This window comes from Columba livia, chromosome 7 (genome assembly GCF_036013475.1).
Source record: "Columba livia isolate bColLiv1 breed racing homer chromosome 7, bColLiv1.pat.W.v2, whole genome shotgun sequence".
Taxonomy (NCBI): domain Eukaryota; kingdom Metazoa; phylum Chordata; class Aves; order Columbiformes; family Columbidae; genus Columba; species Columba livia.
In genome coordinates this window covers 24,734,307-24,752,872 of record NC_088608.1, presented here as the reverse complement: position 1 = coordinate 24,752,872, position 18,566 = coordinate 24,734,307, and the positions used below count along the sequence as shown (strand labels likewise).

Here is an 18,566-nt window from a genome sequence, read left to right as displayed (position 1 = left end):
CATTCTGAAACCTTATCCCACTTTCCTGAAAAGCTGTGTAATTTTGACAACAGGCATAATTGATTACTATTATTTTTCTTTACCATAAAAACTAGATAAGAAAGGAAGATATGAAACCTTCTGTACCTAAGGTAGTAATTACCACTGATAAACCTAAACCGCCGGTCATAGTATCGAAAAGTAAAGAAGGAATTGCTACCAAACAAGAACAAGTGAGCATAACCCATGAAAAGGTGAACAGCACTATTGCAAGCATACTTGTTTTTTATCCTCCTTCTTTAGAAACCTTATGTGTCCCTCAAAAAATACTAACTATACATTTCCAGCTCATTTTTTCTAAGATTTATTTCACTCACAAGCTTTTAGAAATACTATTAATTAGATTATATTATTCCACATCTGATCTTTTTCTCCTAACTGTCTTCATTAATAGGATGCCCATAATTCTCTTCTGACTGACCTTTGGGGATGGACTGAGTGACTCCTGAAATGCATTTTAACTTTTTTAAAAATAAGTCTTTACTTTTATTTAAATAGGTGTGAGGGTGTAACAATACTTATCAGTGTACATATAATACAGAGCTGTGTGCTGTGCACAAAGATCTAACCCCTTAATTCTCCTTCTCTGTTCCCATTCCAAAATGCTTTTATGACGTTCAAATTTTTTTCAAGATCATATGTAACTGAAGCTTTTATTTCTGCCATAATAATTAGATTAAAAAGGAAGCTAAGAAAACTACTGTAGTTCCGAAAATAATTGCTACTGATAAAACCAAAGTACCAGTCACAGTGTCCAGAACTAGAGAAGAAATTGCAGCCAAGCGAGAACAAATTCATCTAGCTTATGATCAGGTGAATATAGCTGTTGCAGATGTGGAATGCACTGATACAATTTGTTTTATCTGCAAACCTAACCTCTTAAGAGCTACTTGGGTACAATAGAATGTCCCTGAATTAATTCCTGATAACATACTCGATCAGTGGGATGATTGTTGAGCAGCAGAGTCGGTGTGATTAAGTTTCTAGAAATAAAGATGTTTATGTCTTACCCTTTTAAGAAATGCCACTTTTAAGACTACAGTGGGATTTCTCAGTGAAAGCCCACTCCTTACCAATGACTTTCAAATAAGGTTTACTAGTTTAAATTTCTGACTCTGCGATCCTTTTTTTCTACAAGATTGTTCCCTGCGATTTTATGGTTGTCTGGTAAAACAATCTCTCTATTAAGGTTTGAATTGTGTTGTTCTTTATACAATACAAACTTCAACATCCATTCAAGTCTGTCTGGTTTATTACTTCTGACAATCAGACACTTGTTGACGCTACTTTGTGGAAGAAGAACCTCATTGCCAACAGCTTTTATTTAAAGTCTATCTACCTGCTTTGTAAGAAACAGTATGGCATATTAATGAAGTACTTTTATAAAATATAATTAAAAGAGCATATAATATAAAATTTAGCCAGAGGAGTCAGACTGCTAAGAGGGTACAGTTACTACTTAGATTAGGTGAATTTAGGGCCAAATTCAAGTTGCTATAAGCAATGATTTTGAAATCAGGAGATGCTGAATGCGAGGTCCCTGTTACCTGAACACTACTTTAAAAATAACCTCAAATCTCTGTAAACAATTACATTTTGGCCTTCCTTAAGTTATTTTAGTTTAAGGTGATAATGATTTTTAAATCAGCATGAAACGATCTATTAGGTTATTTCCCATCTACAAGGAATACATTTCATATGCTCTGTTGCTACATCCAGATCAGCTATGACAGTAATAATAAAAACTAGGAGGACCCTGATAAACTGTGGGACACTGATAACATAGAAGTTGACAGTATTTATCAGTTACTACAAACAAATAGAAGTCCTGATACAAATGCATTATTTACAGTTTCTCAGAAAGCTGAGCTTTCCTTTTGTAAAATCATTTAAAATAGATTAGCACCAAATTAACATATGCCTGTGATAAAAAATTTTGTGGTTATATTCCTTAGCAAATACATTCACATCAGATGCTAGATACATTCTCTACATTTTTAGTAACATCTGACATTTGTATGGAGCTGATGAACATACCGACTTTAAAATTATGTGCACATATACATACCTGCTGTATGCTTAGACAAGGACCCATAAATGTGACTATAAAGTATTAAAAGTGGGCTTGCATACAATTATTGATATGTATGAAGCACACAAGCATAGAGATGTTCTGAATATGCGTACTTAGAGCTTAGAAAAAATATCTCCGTATTTGAACATACTGACTCTTGAAGCATGTTTATAGGTGAACACATTTGATGTTTACATTATTACTTTTGCATATCTATCCACTCTCTCTTTGTCTGGAATACACATTACTGAACATTTTATTTATAAGTCTTTGCTGGATATGCAAACCTTTAACATAATGACTAATTGTATAAATTCCACCAATGTTATCTGTAGACTGAAGCTGGAATAAAGGCTGAAGCTGTAGCTACAGTTGTTGCAGCAGTTGATCAGGCACGTGTTCGATCACCCTGGGAACCAGAACAAGTAGATGAAGCGTATGTAAAGCAGAAAACTTTGGAATACGGCTATAAAGAGCACGCTGCAACAGAGCACGTTGCCGAGGCCCCAGCAGAACGTCATGTTGTCACTAAAGAAGTTAAAACTGTCTATGTTCCTCCTGAGAAACATGTCCCAGCTGCTGAAAAGAAGGAAGTTCATATATCCACAGAGGTTAGACTCAGTTTATATGGCATTATTTTCCAAAAACTATGTCCAAGTGAAATCTGTTTCAGTTTGGTGAAATGCATCACATTCTCAAAAACTTTTTTAATTGCTTTATGTAGATAAAAAGAGCAACAGAAACCAAGACTGAGAAAACAATTCATGTTGAACATCCACGACCCCGCACAGCAAGTCCTCACTTCACAGTCTCTAAAATTGCCGTTCCTAAACCAGATCATACATATGAGGTAAGAAGTAAAAACTGTATCCAATAAGAACAGCGTACTCATTTATAATAACCAGCAGATAACCCATTCTATTTGGCTTTTCCTCCTGCTCCAGTATTTGCTTTCCCAAGAAGTGTTGCATGCTCTCTAGAGTTGTTTTTGTTGGCTTTGCCTAAGAAGGAGCAGTGCTGTAAACAGACACATGAACTGCTAAAATGTGATTTGTAATTATTTGTTATTTAAACAACCTTTTAATCTGTTTAAGGATGCAGCTTCAATACTTTGTAAAACAGTGAAATTGTAAACATTTATCATGCAACTTAATGTTTTTTACAGAGCAGAATTATCGCTTTTCGATCTTTTTATGTGCATCAGTTCACTAGTGTGTTGGGAACAGTGCTTCTTTCTTCCTTGCAGAATACTACATACTAAGCTAGTTTTTGAAAAAGAAAATTTAGACTGCATAATATGACACAATCCATTTTTAATGTTATTTTTTCCATTCTTCTATTCAGCTCCTTCACATAATATTATAAGTTCCCATCTCTCTTCACTTGAACTGGTTTTCCCCTCAAACATAATTACTATAAAAACTACCTAAAATATTTTTCTCTTTAAAGACTTATATATGTTTACCAAAGTCATTACACCTACAATAACGTTTTGAAATCTTTTCAGTTATTTTAATTGTTGACAGTTATCTAGTTAGTAGTATTGTTTATTGCAGACTAAATAAATTGAAAGCTAAGGCATCAGGTGAATAAATTTGGAGGACAGTTCTCATGTTGAACTTAAGAGCTTCTTGATCACTTAAAGATCAAATTCTAAAGTAAAAAAAATCTAATGTTAGCAACATCAAAAATAATATTAAGTTATTATATCTCTGGTATTCTACTACTGCCATTTTTGTATATATAGCTTTGGAAGCAACTGGCACATATGCAATCTGCTCAAGAAATGTTCTGTCTCCTCTGAAAACAAGAGAACAACAAAGCTGTAACTCTTCCTTTTCTGTTCCCTAGGTTTCAATAGCCGGCTCTGCCATGGCTACTCTGGAAAAAGAATTATCAGCTACTTCTGCTGCACAAAAGATCACCAAGCCCGTGAAACCACCTCAGCTAAAGCCACATGAAGTCAGGATAAAAGCAGAGCCAGTTGCCCCTCCACAGTTTCCCTTTGGAGAGGCTGCTGAAACCTATAAAAGTCACTATGATGTTGAGACTAAAGCAGAGACAGGTGTAAGCATTAAAGGTGAAGCAGTGCGGAAAGAACATGTGGTGTTTAAGAAAGAAGTGGAAGCAAAGGTATGTTATTGAGCACATTTCTATCACTTTGACTGATGTTCATCTTACAAACGTAGCATAGCTTCACTTGTCAGCTGTTTCCTCATTGCAACTTTGCACTTTTACAGCATTCTGCTGACTTCTATCTTTGTTGTTTTACACAAATCCTTCTAAGGACCTAATATTTACCTATGATAAGCAAAGAGTTCACTTTACCTAATTTATTATCTTATCTAAATTCTGCTGTTTATGTCCTTGGCTTTGTTAGGTGCTTACTAACTGTCATTTAAACAATCTAGGTGACAGAAACTGCCAAAGTTCCTGTGCCTGCAGAAATCCCTGCTACGCCACCTACCTTAGTCTCAGTAAGTACTTTGTACATAGATTAGGGGAGTTGCACTATGTTTTTACCTGTTTTGTATTCTAACTTTTATCTTTGAAAACCTGACCTTGAAAGTTTGGCTTTATTTATTTTTTTTTAGAATCTGTATTAGACTTAGCCATATGATATATCTCTGTACAAGCTATTGTGAGTATCTGCTATGGGGTGATTATTCACAATCCTATCACATAGTAGGTTGACCTTTGCTGCAGTAAAGCAATTTCTCATAATGAACTGCATAAACATCAACCTACCTTCGCATTTTCTTTTTTAATAACAGTATTGTTCAGAGATCCTGAATCCAGTTTCAAATACTTCCCTTTAGAAAACACCTCTTTTTTTTTTTTTTTTCTGAATACACTGCTGAACACAACACTGTTTTGAAGTAAACATAAAATTTTCCATTCAAACAGGTTTTTGTTATTTAAATGTCTGTTCAGTGGGGAAAGTAGTTACTGACTGATGCTTTTTGTCATACAGGGCCTCAAAAATAAGACTGTGACTGAAGGCGAGTCTGTCACTCTGGAGTGCTATATCTCTGGTCATCCTGAGCCCACTGTGATGTGGTACAGGGAAGACTACAAGATCGAGAGTTCAATGGACTTCCAGATCACTTTCAAAGCAGGGCTTGCTCGCCTTGTGATTCGTGAAGCCTTTGCAGAAGACAGTGGAAGATTTACCTGCACTGCTACCAATGAAGCTGGCAGTGTCAGCACATCTTGCCACTTACACGTGAAAGGTAAGTGCTGTTTATCACTGTAGGAAGATTATAATTTTATTAACTGCATATTACTTGTAATGTAACTTAGGCATTTTGTCAACTCCTGAGTATATGTCTTGAATTGTATTCCAGGGCTGTTAGGTAACAGGGATGTAAGAATATGAGTAAAAGAGCAATTACAGGCTGATGTAGTCTCTTAACTTGCTTCCTCAGTGGAAGTACCTGGCTCTCTGAGACAACTAACTACTTAACCTTCTCCCTCTTTGCATCAACTAAACTCACTGCTTAAGCCCTACTAAGGTATTTTAAAATTTACTATGTCATATTTGCCTTGCAGTTTCAGAAGAAATTGAGACTCGAGAAACCATTTCTGAGAAGGTTTTTGCAGAAGAGAAACGGTAAATTTGCTTTCTTAGACTGCTCTTACTGTGGTCATTAGTGTTTCTTGCACTCTGTTTATGAGCAGTTCAGGCACCAGCTCACTTACCTGCACTGGACTCTTATTTCAGCTATGTGGAGACAAAGGACGTTGTAATGGAAGATGTCTCTACTGCAGCAGAGGAAGTATCAGGAGAACCCGTACCTCCTTTCTTCATAAGAAAACCTATGGTACATAAATTAATTGAAGGTGGGAGCATTATTTTTGAATGCCAAGTAGGGGGCAACCCAAAGCCACATGTCTACTGGAAAAAAGGTGGAGTTCCTCTAACGACTGGCTACAGGTACTTTGAATACAATACACAGAAACTATTTAAACATAGTTTTTAAGAATATTTGACAGAGCCATAATTTTGAATCCCTGACACTGAGCCAAATAGTGTCACCAATTTCTGTGAAATTTTATTTTTGAAATGGAAAAATAGAATCATGTCTTAATGTGAGACTTTAGAAGGCTGATGATGTTTAAAATATAAATATTTGAAAGATCATAAAATGAGAAATGCTACATATCCTTAAAAACAAATCAGGACAAGGTTTTGTGTTTGTTTTATTCTGTCTGTGCAATGTTTGCATTCTGTCTATGCGAATGTCTGTAAAAAGCAACACACTTTCTAGCAGAGAAACAAAGCATTTGCATAATTTTTTTAATATATCATGCTATAATGACCTTTTTAGGACAAACTGTGCACACAGCATGTACCATTTTATTGTGTCTGGTAGGCAGATCTCTGGTATTCCAGTAATGCTGTTTGCATCCCATTTCTTTTAGTGACAACAGAGTTTCTAGAAACTACTCTAGTTTCAGCCTGGTTACTTTCCCTATGCTGTTCTGATGATTCATGGAGTGAGAGTTGCTTGCAAAAGTTTCTCTTTTTTTTTTTTGTCTTGTACAAGTTAGGAATTATTCTGATTAATTGTATAACTACAAGGAAATTCACTAAAAAGTCTGTTTGTTGGAATTATAGAGTAATTGTACTATTATGTTTTCTACAGATACAAAGTGAGTTACAAAAGAGAAACCGGGGAATGCAAACTTGAAATTTCCATGACTTTTGCCGATGATGCCGGAGAATACACTATTATTGTTCGAAATAAATATGGAGAAGCTTCTGCAACGGTCTCCTTACTAGAAGAAGGTACATTGTAGTTTAAAGAAATGGGAAAAATATTTCTTAAAATTAACTTTTAAAAGGGAAAAAAAAAGTTATTGCAAATTCTTTGCAGCTTAGTTTGGTCAATTCAGGAAACATAAAGGGAGATCTGATAGCTCTGTTTCTGCTAGACAGAGTATTTGACATCAGGTTTTTGAAGGACTTATATTCCTTGCTAGGATTAATAGCTATAGGTATGTTCTTCTTTTGACATCCATAACGGTCTATATAACATAAGACGTCCAGAGAGTGATGTGGTGAAAGGAGCTTAGTCAATTAGCAGGTTGTCCTATTAGAGAGAAAGAAGCTAACTTTATATTTTTTTCTTTTGTCCTGGTGAAAATGCATGAAAGTTTGCAGGAGACACACCTGCTGTGAATAAATTGTAAAATAGTCTCCACAAGTGCTTTCACTTTGAGAACTAGAACCCTTAAATAGCACAGAAAACCTTTTACCTGTTTGTAAGGCTCATCTCAGGGCATCAGTCTTTGGATTTTGTTGCTGTTTGTATTTTATTGGCTAAACAGACAGAAATTATGCTTGAATCACCAAAACCAGTAAAAAACAGTAAAAAACCTTGTTTTCTCTATTCAGTCCATGGAAAATCATGAAAGCTTATCAAAATTAATGTGTTCTTAATTCTTAGCTGATTATGAAGCCTACATAAAATCGCAACAAGAAATGATGTACCAAACTCAGGTGACTGCATATGTACAGGAACCTAAAGTGGCTGAGGGAGCCCCAGCTATTTCATATGGTGACTTTGAAAAAGAATATGAAAAAGAACAAGCCCTAATTAGGAAGAAAATGGCAAAAGATACAGTGATGGTCAGAACTTTCGTAGAAGATGAGGTATGTCTGCCACTCCATACTAATTTTGTATATTGACATTTTACCAGTACAAATCACTTTTTCAGAAGGTACACATCTGGCACATAGAACTAATGGTTTTGCTTTTCTGTATAGGAATTTCATATTTCTTCTTTCGAAGAAAGACTTATCAAGGAAATTGAACTCAGAATTATTAAGACCACCTTAGATGAACTTCTTGAAGAAGATGGAGAGGTGATGATGGTTGATATTTCTGAATCTGAAGCTATAGAAGCAGGATTTGATTTAAGATTAAAGAACTACAGAACCTTTGAAGGGACAGGAGTTACTTTCCATTGCAAGACAACTGGATATCCATTGCCAAAGGTACCCCAAACCTATATGACATCAATCTATTTCAAAAACTATCCGCTGCTCTACTTGAAAAATCCCTTAACATCTCATTGTCAGACATATCCCAGTCTTTCATGTTGATATTTTGAATTTTCATTTTGTCCCTTAATAGAATAGTGTCAGGTTGGTTAGCCCATTCAGAGCTAAGCCAGATTTACCAGTTAAATTGGTCTACTGAGTATCCCCGAGTTAACCCACACAAGTGGGTACACAGTAGCAAGTCCAGTCTAGATCACTTTGCTCTTTGTCAACAGGGGCTTTACGTTTGTTTCTAGCTCCAAAACTTGTGTTTCGGGCTGCTGTGAAAGCATGTTACTTTAGTCTTATTTGTGTGAAGTAAAAATGTTAATATTAGCACATATATGGGCTGTGACAATTCATCAGCTGAAAAATAGGAAGCTGTAATATGTTGTATGCATGCGTTGTTATTGGATCGTTGTTTTTAGAAGAACTCACATAGCATTCTACTGTTTCTTTCCATGCAGATTGCATGGTACAAAGATGGTAAGCGCATAAGGCATGGAGAGCACTACCACATTGAAGTTCTGCAAGATGGCAGTGCCAGTCTGCGTTTGCCTGTTGTTTTACCTGAAGATGAAGGAATTTATACTGTCTTTGCCAGTAATATGAAAGGAAATGCCATTTGCTCAGCAAAACTGTATGTTGAGCCAGTTGCACCCACAGCAACTCCAGGTTATATGCCAGGACCAGAAGTTATGAGAAGATACAGGTAGGTACTCAGTAACATATAAATTTCTTGAGACTTAAGTCTGCTCCAGTCCAAAAACTCATTACACAGCAGCTAAACAGCTTAAGTTATTGGAGTTTACATACCTCTGGAGAAGTTCTAAATGCTGTTTTGATGGTTTATATTGATTTATGTGCCAAATCTTTGTCTGATTAGCCTTCTTAATGAGCAGTGCAGTTTTCAGAAAACCAGCATTCACATAGCATATCCAGCTGCAGTATCAGATTTACAACCTCAGCAACCTTATATATTTCTTAAAGTACTTGGTTTTGAAAAAAAAAAATCTTCTGCACTTGAGGTTTTAGTACTGTGTGTAACTCTTACTGCCACCCTTGAAATAGCTGTATTTCTACGACAGAAAAAAATCCACTGTTGTCATGTACTGTGTTGTCTCGGTATACATACACACACATGCGCAAACATACACAGGATTGCATCCATATCTGTACAGTATCAAAAACTCAGAAATTTCCCTGACTGTGGTATGTTCTAACACTATTCAGCTACACAAATTGCTGTTAAAAACTTGAAGAAAATTGACTACAAATAAAAATTATTTTTGTCATAATTTCTCGCATAGAAAAATTGGTTAACCTCTTTAAAATAAATTATGCTAAAGGCAAAAGTTGAACTCTGTTTGTCATGCCTGCCCAATGCTATGTGATATTGTTTTACACACATACCTTGTCTTTTCCTTCCAGGTCTATTTCTCCACGTTCTCCAAGCCGATCTCCTGCTCGCAGTTCTCCTTCTCGTTCTCCTGCCCGCAGATTAGATGAAACTGATGAAGGACAACTGGAGAGACTATATAAGCCAGTTTTTGTGCTGAAACCTACATCGTTTAAATGTTCACAGGGGCAGACAGCAAGATTTGACTTAAAAGTTGTTGGCAGACCTATGCCAGAGACATACTGGTTCCATAATGGTACATCAGTCTCATTTAATCAAAGAATAATCTTAAAAAAAAAATCTTACGTACATTTTACATCTTGTTGAGATGCTGTTTTGAGTGCAACTTCTCTCTCTTTTTTTTTTTTTTTTTTCCCATATATATCTGCAGGTCAGCAAGTGGTTAATGACTACACTCATAAAATAGTGATTAAAGAAGATGGCACCCAGTCATTGATCATTGTTCCTGCTATGCCTGATGACTCTGGCGAATGGGCTGTAATTGCTCAGAATAGAGCAGGCAAAGCATCAGTCTCAATGACACTGACTGTGGAAGGTAACTGCTGTGTGTGCTAGTTTTAGGAGGCTGAAGTGTATTTCTTAGTAAAAAACATGGTTATGTAATTTCCTCTTGTTATAACTTACCCTTGCTCTTTCAGCTAAGGAAGACCTAGTCAGACCACACTTTGTGGAAAGGCTGAAGAATGTTAGCGTAAAGGAGGGCTCTAAACTGAAGATGGCAGTGAAAGCTACTGGTAACCCTAATCCTGACATTGTGTGGCTGAAGAACAGTGACATCATTGTACCTCATAAATACCCCCAAATAAAGTAAGCATTTTTATTTTGTTTAAATAGTAAGGAGCTAACAATCACCATCCTGCAAAGTGTCTCCTACAGTGTGCTGAATACCCTTGCTTCCATAGAAGTTCTTAGTCCAATGGCTACTGAAGCTACTAACAGCTTTTGCATTGCAGTAAGGCTAAGAGATCTAAAATATCTTGTAGGACTCACTCCATTTGTCCAGCTTGTGTATTGGTGTATTTTGTATTCTGCAAAGCCAATGCTTTTAGAGCAGAGGTTTAGGGAACCTGTATCTGTCTCTGATTTTTAAGTCCTCAGTGGGCAAAACTGCTGTTGAATTCAGGACTTCTTTTTATTATCCTTACCTGTTTGATTCTTAGGCACTGCACTCATAAACATGAATAAACATACACAACATGTCTAATTGCTCCAGAGATTTGCCTTTGGAGGCTTTGACCAAATTTTGGAGAAGTACAAAAAAGTTTTAAACAATTGTTTTAATATTTCAGGATTGAGGGAACCAAAGGGGCAGCTGCCCTTAAAATTGAATCTACTGCCAGGCAAGATGCTGCATGGTATACTGCTACTGCTATCAATAAAGCTGGGCGGGACACTACTCGGTGCAAAGTAAATGTTGAAGTTGAACATGCAGAACCTGAACCAGAAAGGAGATTAATAATTCCAAAAGGAACTTACAAAGCCAAGGAGATTGCAGCACCAGAGTTAGAACCTCTCCATTTGCGTTATGGCCAAGAGCAATGGGAAGAAGGAGATCTCTATGACAAAGAAAAGCAACAGAAACCGTTTTTTAAGAAGAAGCTTACATCTTTAAGGCTCAAGCAATTTGGACCAGCTCACTTTGAGTGCAGGCTTACACCAATTGGTGACCCAACCATGGTGGTGGAGTGGTTGCATGATGGCAAACCCTTGGAAGCAGCTAACAGACTCCGCATGATCAATGAGTTTGGGTACTGTAGCCTTGACTACGGAGTAGCCTATTCCAGAGATAGTGGAGTGATCACTTGCAGGGCAACTAACAAATACGGTACAGACCATACATCTGCTACTCTGATTGTGAAGGATGAGAAAAGCCTTGTGGAAGAATCCCAGTTGCCAGAAGGCAGAAGAGGGCTGCAGCGAATTGAAGAGTTAGAAAGAATGGCCCATGAGGGTGCTCTTCCTGCAGTTGCACTGGACCAAAAGGAAAAACAAAAACCAGAACTTGTTTTGGTTCCAGAACCTGCAAGAGTTCTGGAAGGTGAAACAGCACGATTCCGCTGCCGTGTGACTGGCTATCCTTTGCCCAAAGTCAACTGGTACCTCAATGGGCAGCTCATCCGTAAGAGCAAAAGGTTTAGACTCCGTTACGATGGAATCTACTACCTGGATATTGTGGACTGCAAATCATATGACACGGGAGAGGTGAAAGTCACTGCAGAGAATCCAGAAGGCTTTATTGAACATAAGGTGAGACTCGAGATCCAGCAGAGGGAAGACTTCAGATCTGTTCTTCGTCGTGCTCCTGAACCCAAACATGAGCCTGTAGTGACAGAGCCTGGAAAACTTCTCTTTGAGGTACAGAAGGTAGACAAACCTGCAGAGACAACAACCAAAGAAGTGGTGAAACTGAAAAGGGCTGAAAGAATCACTCATGAGAAGCTTTCAGAGGAATCTGAAGAGCTGCGTAGTAAATTCAAGCGTAGAACAGAAGAGGGCTATTATGAAGCCATCACTGCTGTAGAACTTAAGTCTCGCAAAAAAGATGAATCATATGAAGAACTGTTAAAAAAGACAAAAGAAGAGCTTCTTCACTGGACCAAAGAGATCCCAGAGGAAGAGAAGAAGGCACTTCCTCCTGAAGGCAAAATCACCATTCCAGCATTCAAACCAGAGAAGGTTGAGCTTAGTCCAAGCATGGAGGCTCCCAAAATATTTGAACGAATTCAAAGCCAGACTGTAGCCCAGGGGACAGATGCACACTTCCGTGTGAGAGTGGTGGGAAAACCAGACCCAGAGTGCCAGTGGTTCAAAAATGGTGTGCAGATTGAAAGGACTGATCGTGTGTATTGGTACTGGCCTGAAGATAATGTTTGCGAATTAGTCATCAGAGATGTGACTTCTGATGATTCTGCCAGCATCATGGTGAAAGCAGTCAATATAGCTGGTGAAACTTCAAGCCATGCTTTCCTGTTAGTACAAGGTAAATTAAATTCTCTTACTTTTATCATAGTGTGTTAAGTCTATATGACCAGTGCACTGTTGATTCATTGCATATTGTTTTACAGCCAAGCAGTTAATCAACTTCACCCAGAAGTTACAAGATGTTGTTGCTAAAGAGAGAGACTCCATGGCAACATTTGAATGTGAAACATCAGAACCCTTTGTCAAAGTGAAATGGTTTAAGGATGGAATTGAGATTCATTCTGGAGACAAATACAGGATGCACTCAGACAGAAAGGCTCATTTTCTTTCTGTACTAGCAATTGAAACGTCTGATGCTGATGACTACAGCTGTGCACTGGTAGAAGATGAATCTATCAAAACTACTGCAAAGCTTACTGTTGAAGGTAAGCAGTATGAAACTTAGCACCATGCAACACTGCTGAAGTGAAATTGGCTTCAGGAAGAAATAAGAGAGTTTAAACTGATGTCTAACATACTAAGGAGTGTTACAGCTGCTTTCATGTTCTCAGAATCCAGTATGAAAGTTTGCATCTACATTTACGTAAAATGGTTACACCACGTATATATTTTAATTTCCTTAGGCTCATTTAATAAGAAATTTTTCATCATGGATATCTAATCAAGCTTATTCATTAATGTAATTACTTTTGACTGTAGGTGCTGTGGTTGAGTTCATTAAAGAACTTGAGGATGCTGAAGTACCAGAATCCTTCTCAGGTGAACTTGAATGTGAGATTTCCCGAGAAGACGTGGAGGGGAAATGGTATCATGGCGATGTTGAACTGGCCTCTAATCATAAATACGTGATTGCATCCCGCCGTGGTCGCCAAATCCTCACTATTAGAGATGTTAATAAAGATGATCAAGGAGAGTATAGCTTTGTTGTTCATGGAAAAAGGACTCACTGCAAACTGAAGATGAAACGTAAGCATTTCTAATACTTATATTGTCTCTATATTATAGATTTTCTATATTATAGCATACATTATAGCTATATTACTGTATGCCATATTGCCTTGATATTCAATATTCTGTTTGTCTGCTATGAGGATTAATTAAGTTCATTTCATTCCACAGCTCGTCCCATGGCTATTCTTCAAGGACTTACTGATCAAAAAGTTTGTGAGGGAGATATTGTACAACTTGAAGTTAAAGTCTCCCTAGAAAACGTGGAAGGTGTCTGGATGAAAGATGGTCATGAAATTCAATCGAGTGATCGTATTCACATTGTGTTGGATAAACAGTCACACATGTTGCTGATAGAAGATGCAACAAAGGAAGACAGTGGAACTTATTCTTTTAGTGTTCCCGATCTTGAACTGTCAACCACTGGAAAGATCACAGTGTACAGTAAGTCATTATCATGATTTTGAATGAGTGTTTGATTTTTGGATCCTTAAGGATTACTTCTTAAAGGCATAGTTTTTTTCACAATGAACATTTTTTAACTTCACAGGTGTGGAAATAGTGGTGCCTCTAAAAGATGTTCACGTAGTTGAAGGAACAAAAGCTATCCTCGAATGCAAAGTTTCAGCACCTGATGTGTCTTCTTCTAAGTGGTACCTAAACGATCATCAGATAAAGCCTGATGAACGTGTACAAGCTGTATGTAAAGGCACTAAACAGAGGCTAGTACTTACCAGAACCCACGCATCAGATGAAGGACGTTTTAAGCTGATGGTTGGCAAAGTTGAAACAAGCTGCAATGTCACAGTTGAAAGTAGGTTTCCTTTAAGATGCACAGTCCTTTGTGAAATGATTTCTTTAAATACAAAGCTGTGAAAGCAACTGATATATTTGTCACATTTCTTTTTATAGAAATTGAGATTATTAGAGGTCTTCATGACATCACCTGCACTGAAACACAGAATGTATCCTTTGAGGTCGAGCTCTCCCATTCAGGAATTGATGTAATTTGGCATTTCAAAGGCCAAGAAATCAAGGCTGGTCCTAAATATAAAATTGAAGCACATGGCAAAATATATAAATTGACAGTGGTGAAGATGATGAAAGATGATGAAGGAGAATATGTATTTTATGCTGGAGAGAAGAAAACATCTGGAAAGCTTATAGTAGCAGGTTAGTAGGGTTAAAGTCCAAGATTTTTATTTCACTGTGCTTTAAAAACTATGCTCAACATACTGTATTTTGTAAAATAATAAATGAGAATAACTAGGATAGAAGTAAGAAGCATCTTTTTGTGACGTTCAGGTCACATTGTGTTCTCGATTTTTCACAGAACTCATAATGCAAATTAGGGCAAAGAATTCCAATATCAACTTTTCATGTGGTTGCATTTCTGTATGAGGGAAAGTTGAACAGCAACACAACAAAACCACGTGCTTTTGCTTCTCAACAGGTGGAGCCATTTCAAAGCCTCTCAGTGACCTGACTGTGGCTGAATCCCAGACAGCAGTTTTTGAATGTGAGGTGGCAAATCCAGAATCAGAGGGCCAGTGGCTAAAAAATGGAAGACCATTAGCTATGACAGATCAGTACCGTACTGAATCTGATGGTGCAAAGAGAAGGCTCAATATCCCTGTCACAAAACTGGATGATATGGGCGAATATAGCTATGAAATAGCAAGCTCAAAGACATCTGCCAAACTGAAGGTTGAAGGTCGGTATTTTTATATAACTAGCTGATGTCTTTAAGACTCAGTCCAACATCACTCACTGTGTCTTCGATCAGGCCCTAAAATGCAAGCATAGTTTGCTTCATTTTTCGAAAATGTTTTTATATTATGAGGTGCTTTCTGAGGTAGCAAACATACTGCATTTTGGAGTCGCCTGATTTGGAATTTAGTATGGTATTTTAATAAAAACACGTTTTATTCAAGGCACTGGCTATCAGATCGAAATTCACCCTTTGCTAGTTGTGTAGTAAACATATTAAATAAAAAAAAACCCATTTCTCATGGACACCACAAGTAAATGTTTCTTTTTGTTTTCTGAGCATCCCGCTTTGGTGGAAACCATATAAATCAGAACATACATACCAGATTTTAAAATGAAGCACCATGATTCAGTTTTATTAAGGTTATTTTATTTACTATTAATTTTTAATTTTGCTCTGTTTTGTAATTTTTTTTTTTTTTTCCTAGCTGTTAAGATAAAGAAGACACTGAAGAACTTGACTGTGACAGAAACACAGGAGGCAGTTTTCAGTGTAGAACTGACCCACGCAGATGTGAAAGGAGCTCTGTGGATCAAAAATGGTGTTGAACTTGAATCAAATGACAAATATGAAATTTCAGTGAAAGGAACTGTTCACACACTGAAAATCAAACACTGTGTTATCACTGATGAGTCTGTTTACAGCTTTAAGCTTGGAAAGATAGGAGCAAATGCCAGACTTCATGTGGAGAGTAAGTCAATCTGGTTTGAATACGTGCTTTAATGTGTGGTTTGAGATTCAAATCAAACACACTGCTGAATCTTGCTCATTTGTTTCCTCAAGCTGTTAAGATCATCAAAAAGCCAAAGGATGTGACTGCTTTGGAAAATGCTGTTGTCTCCTTTGAACTGAGTGTATCCCATGATACTGTACCAGTCCGATGGTTCCACAAAAATGTTGAGCTTAAACAAAGTGATAAATACAAGATGATCTCTCAAAGGAAAGTTCACAAGCTTATGCTGCATAACATATCTCCTGCTGATGCTGGGGAATACACAGCTCTTGTTGGTCAAATTGAGTGTAAAGCAAAACTGTTTGTGGAAAGTAAGTACTGTAAGTTTTTAATAAAGTAATTATATTAATTGCTATACCACATCATATTGAACAAGTGACCTGACACTTTGTAGCCTGTTACCCTTGTTTGTTTGTTTGTTTGCAGTCTTCCACACATACTGACTTGAAAAAAAAATTTTCTTTTGTATTTTTCTTTTTTTTAACTCCTTTCAGCCCTACACATCACAAAGACCATGAAAAATATTGAGATCCCTGAGACCAAAACTGCCTCTTTTCAATGTGAAGTTTCTCATTTCAATGTGCCTGCTGTCTGGCTGAAAAATGGTGTGGAGATTGAAATGAGTGAAAAGTTCAAAATAGTGGTCCAAGGGAAACTCCATCAGCTCAACATCATGAACACAAGCAGTGAAGATTCTGCGGAATACACGTTTGTCTGTGGAAATGACAGAGTCAGTGCAACTCTGACTGTAAAACGTATGTAAAACTGAAATGGACCAGAATATTTTACAGTTACCAATAACAGAGTTTGTGTTAATACATGCACTTGGTGCCACTCAGAGAAAACCTGCACTATTGTAGAGTTATTTTCAAATAACCCTAGACAGCCTCAGTTACATTTTTAAAAGAGATCTAGAAGCTGTGAACTTGAAAGTCGGATCTTGGCTTCTTCTGTTTAGACCAACATGCCTAAATGCCAAGTTGCCGTAGGAGACAGAATTTGGATTCTGATGTCATTCAGAAGTTTTGGGAAATTTAATTGTAGTATTGATTCTGGACACAGAACCTTCCTTTTAATATTACCAAAAATCAGAATCTGTCTTAAAGAATTTCAACCATCTCTGATCTAGTTAATATGTGTTTAAAATAAAACCAAACAGAACAGAAAACCCCAAACCGTGTCCATTTCTTTTCTTTTAGCCATCCTTATTACTTCCATGCTAAAAGACATCAATGCTGAAGAGAAAGATACAATAACTTTTGAAGTTACTGTTAACTATGAAGGTATCTCATATAAATGGCTAAAGAATGGGGTAGAAATAAAATCCACTGATAAATGCCAGATACGAACAAAGAAGCTCACACACTCCCTCTCCATAAGGAATGTGCATTTTGGTGATGCTGCAGAATACACTTTTGTTGCTGGAAAGGCAGCTTCGTCAGCCACTTTATATGTGGAAGGTATTTGCCCTCTTGATTTGCATATTTAGTTACTTTTAGTGGCTTAAATATCGTCATGGTACTCATTCTACTTTTTTGTGCCCTAGCTCGTCACATTGAATTTAGGAAGCATATTAAAGACATCAAGGTTGTGGAGAAGAAGAGGGCTATTTTTGAATGTGAAGTTTCAGAACCTGACATTCAGGTCCAGTGGATGAAGGATGGACAAGAACTCCAGATTGGTGACAGGTAAATTATTGCTTCTACACCATATTGACTTTTGTTATATATTTTCCCTCAAGAAGTAACTTGATCATTTGCTTTTCTGATTTGCTTAGGATGAAAATTCAGAGAGAGAAGTATGTCCATCGTCTCATCATTGCTTCCACAAGAATGTCTGATGCTGGCCAGTACACTGTAGTAGCAGGTGGAAACACATCCAGTGCCAATTTGATAGTGGAAGGTCGTGACATTCGTATCAGAAGTGCCCGTAAAGATATTCAGGTATGGCCTATAATAAATATTTCATAACTTTGTCACTCAATGAATAATGCAAAGGAAGACCAACAATAGCTAATGGGCAAGAGTCGTAACACAAAAATATGTAAAAAGGTCAGGACCTTCTTCTAGGTAACTGGAATGTGGGACCATGTGTATAAATAGAGGCTTCTTTTCTAATATTTATTCTACTTGTTCAAAGGTAATTGAGAGACAAAGAGCTGAAATTGAATTTGAAGTCAACGAAGATGATGTTGAACCACAGTGGTACAAGGACGGTATTGAGATCAACTTCCAATATGAGGAAAGATACAGTTACGTGGTGGAAAGGAGAGTTCATCGAATGACCATATTTGAAACCACTTACTCTGATGCTGGAGAATATACATTTGTTGCAGGACGTAATAGGAGTTCTGTTGTTCTCTATGTGAATGGTAAGTGTCCCTGCAAACAATGCTTTGACTGTATTTATTACTCTGTGTTTTTCTGATTTCTGTACAGCTTTTCTAGAATTCTAACTCTCAAAGTTAAAAATAAAAATCCAAACAGAATCTTGTGTCCGGAACACTACCAAAATCCTCATGTACCTGGATGTTTCTTGCTCTACTGAAATAGCTGGCTAGCTGATGAAAATGCTATAGCAGTTCTTTTCCTCACTGTATTTATTTGGACC

At 37.1% G+C, this 18,566-nt stretch overlaps 1 protein-coding gene across 1 annotated transcript in view; it reads left to right on the top strand.

Annotated features, from left to right (window-relative positions):
- Nucleotides 1–18,566, top strand: part of TTN (titin) — a 242,931-nt gene that overhangs the window by 15,638 nt on the left and 208,727 nt on the right. Inside the window, exons 11-40 of the mRNA XM_065069777.1 lie at nt 96–233; nt 715–852; nt 2,449–2,724; nt 2,838–2,963; nt 3,965–4,246; nt 4,525–4,590; nt 5,088–5,346; nt 5,666–5,726; nt 5,838–6,050; nt 6,763–6,905; nt 7,567–7,772; nt 7,887–8,117; nt 8,630–8,874; nt 9,594–9,817; nt 9,953–10,117; nt 10,221–10,389; nt 10,872–12,562; nt 12,648–12,929; nt 13,204–13,470; nt 13,624–13,896; nt 14,003–14,266; nt 14,365–14,625; nt 14,906–15,166; nt 15,651–15,914; nt 16,007–16,267; nt 16,451–16,711; nt 17,156–17,416; nt 17,503–17,644; nt 17,734–17,899; nt 18,096–18,327. Coding sequence (XP_064925849.1) covers nt 96–233; nt 715–852; nt 2,449–2,724; nt 2,838–2,963; nt 3,965–4,246; nt 4,525–4,590; nt 5,088–5,346; nt 5,666–5,726; nt 5,838–6,050; nt 6,763–6,905; nt 7,567–7,772; nt 7,887–8,117; nt 8,630–8,874; nt 9,594–9,817; nt 9,953–10,117; nt 10,221–10,389; nt 10,872–12,562; nt 12,648–12,929; nt 13,204–13,470; nt 13,624–13,896; nt 14,003–14,266; nt 14,365–14,625; nt 14,906–15,166; nt 15,651–15,914; nt 16,007–16,267; nt 16,451–16,711; nt 17,156–17,416; nt 17,503–17,644; nt 17,734–17,899; nt 18,096–18,327 — 7,828 coding nt within the window. The remainder of the gene's footprint in view (nt 1–95; nt 234–714; nt 853–2,448; nt 2,725–2,837; nt 2,964–3,964; nt 4,247–4,524; nt 4,591–5,087; nt 5,347–5,665; nt 5,727–5,837; nt 6,051–6,762; nt 6,906–7,566; nt 7,773–7,886; nt 8,118–8,629; nt 8,875–9,593; nt 9,818–9,952; nt 10,118–10,220; nt 10,390–10,871; nt 12,563–12,647; nt 12,930–13,203; nt 13,471–13,623; nt 13,897–14,002; nt 14,267–14,364; nt 14,626–14,905; nt 15,167–15,650; nt 15,915–16,006; nt 16,268–16,450; nt 16,712–17,155; nt 17,417–17,502; nt 17,645–17,733; nt 17,900–18,095; nt 18,328–18,566) is intronic.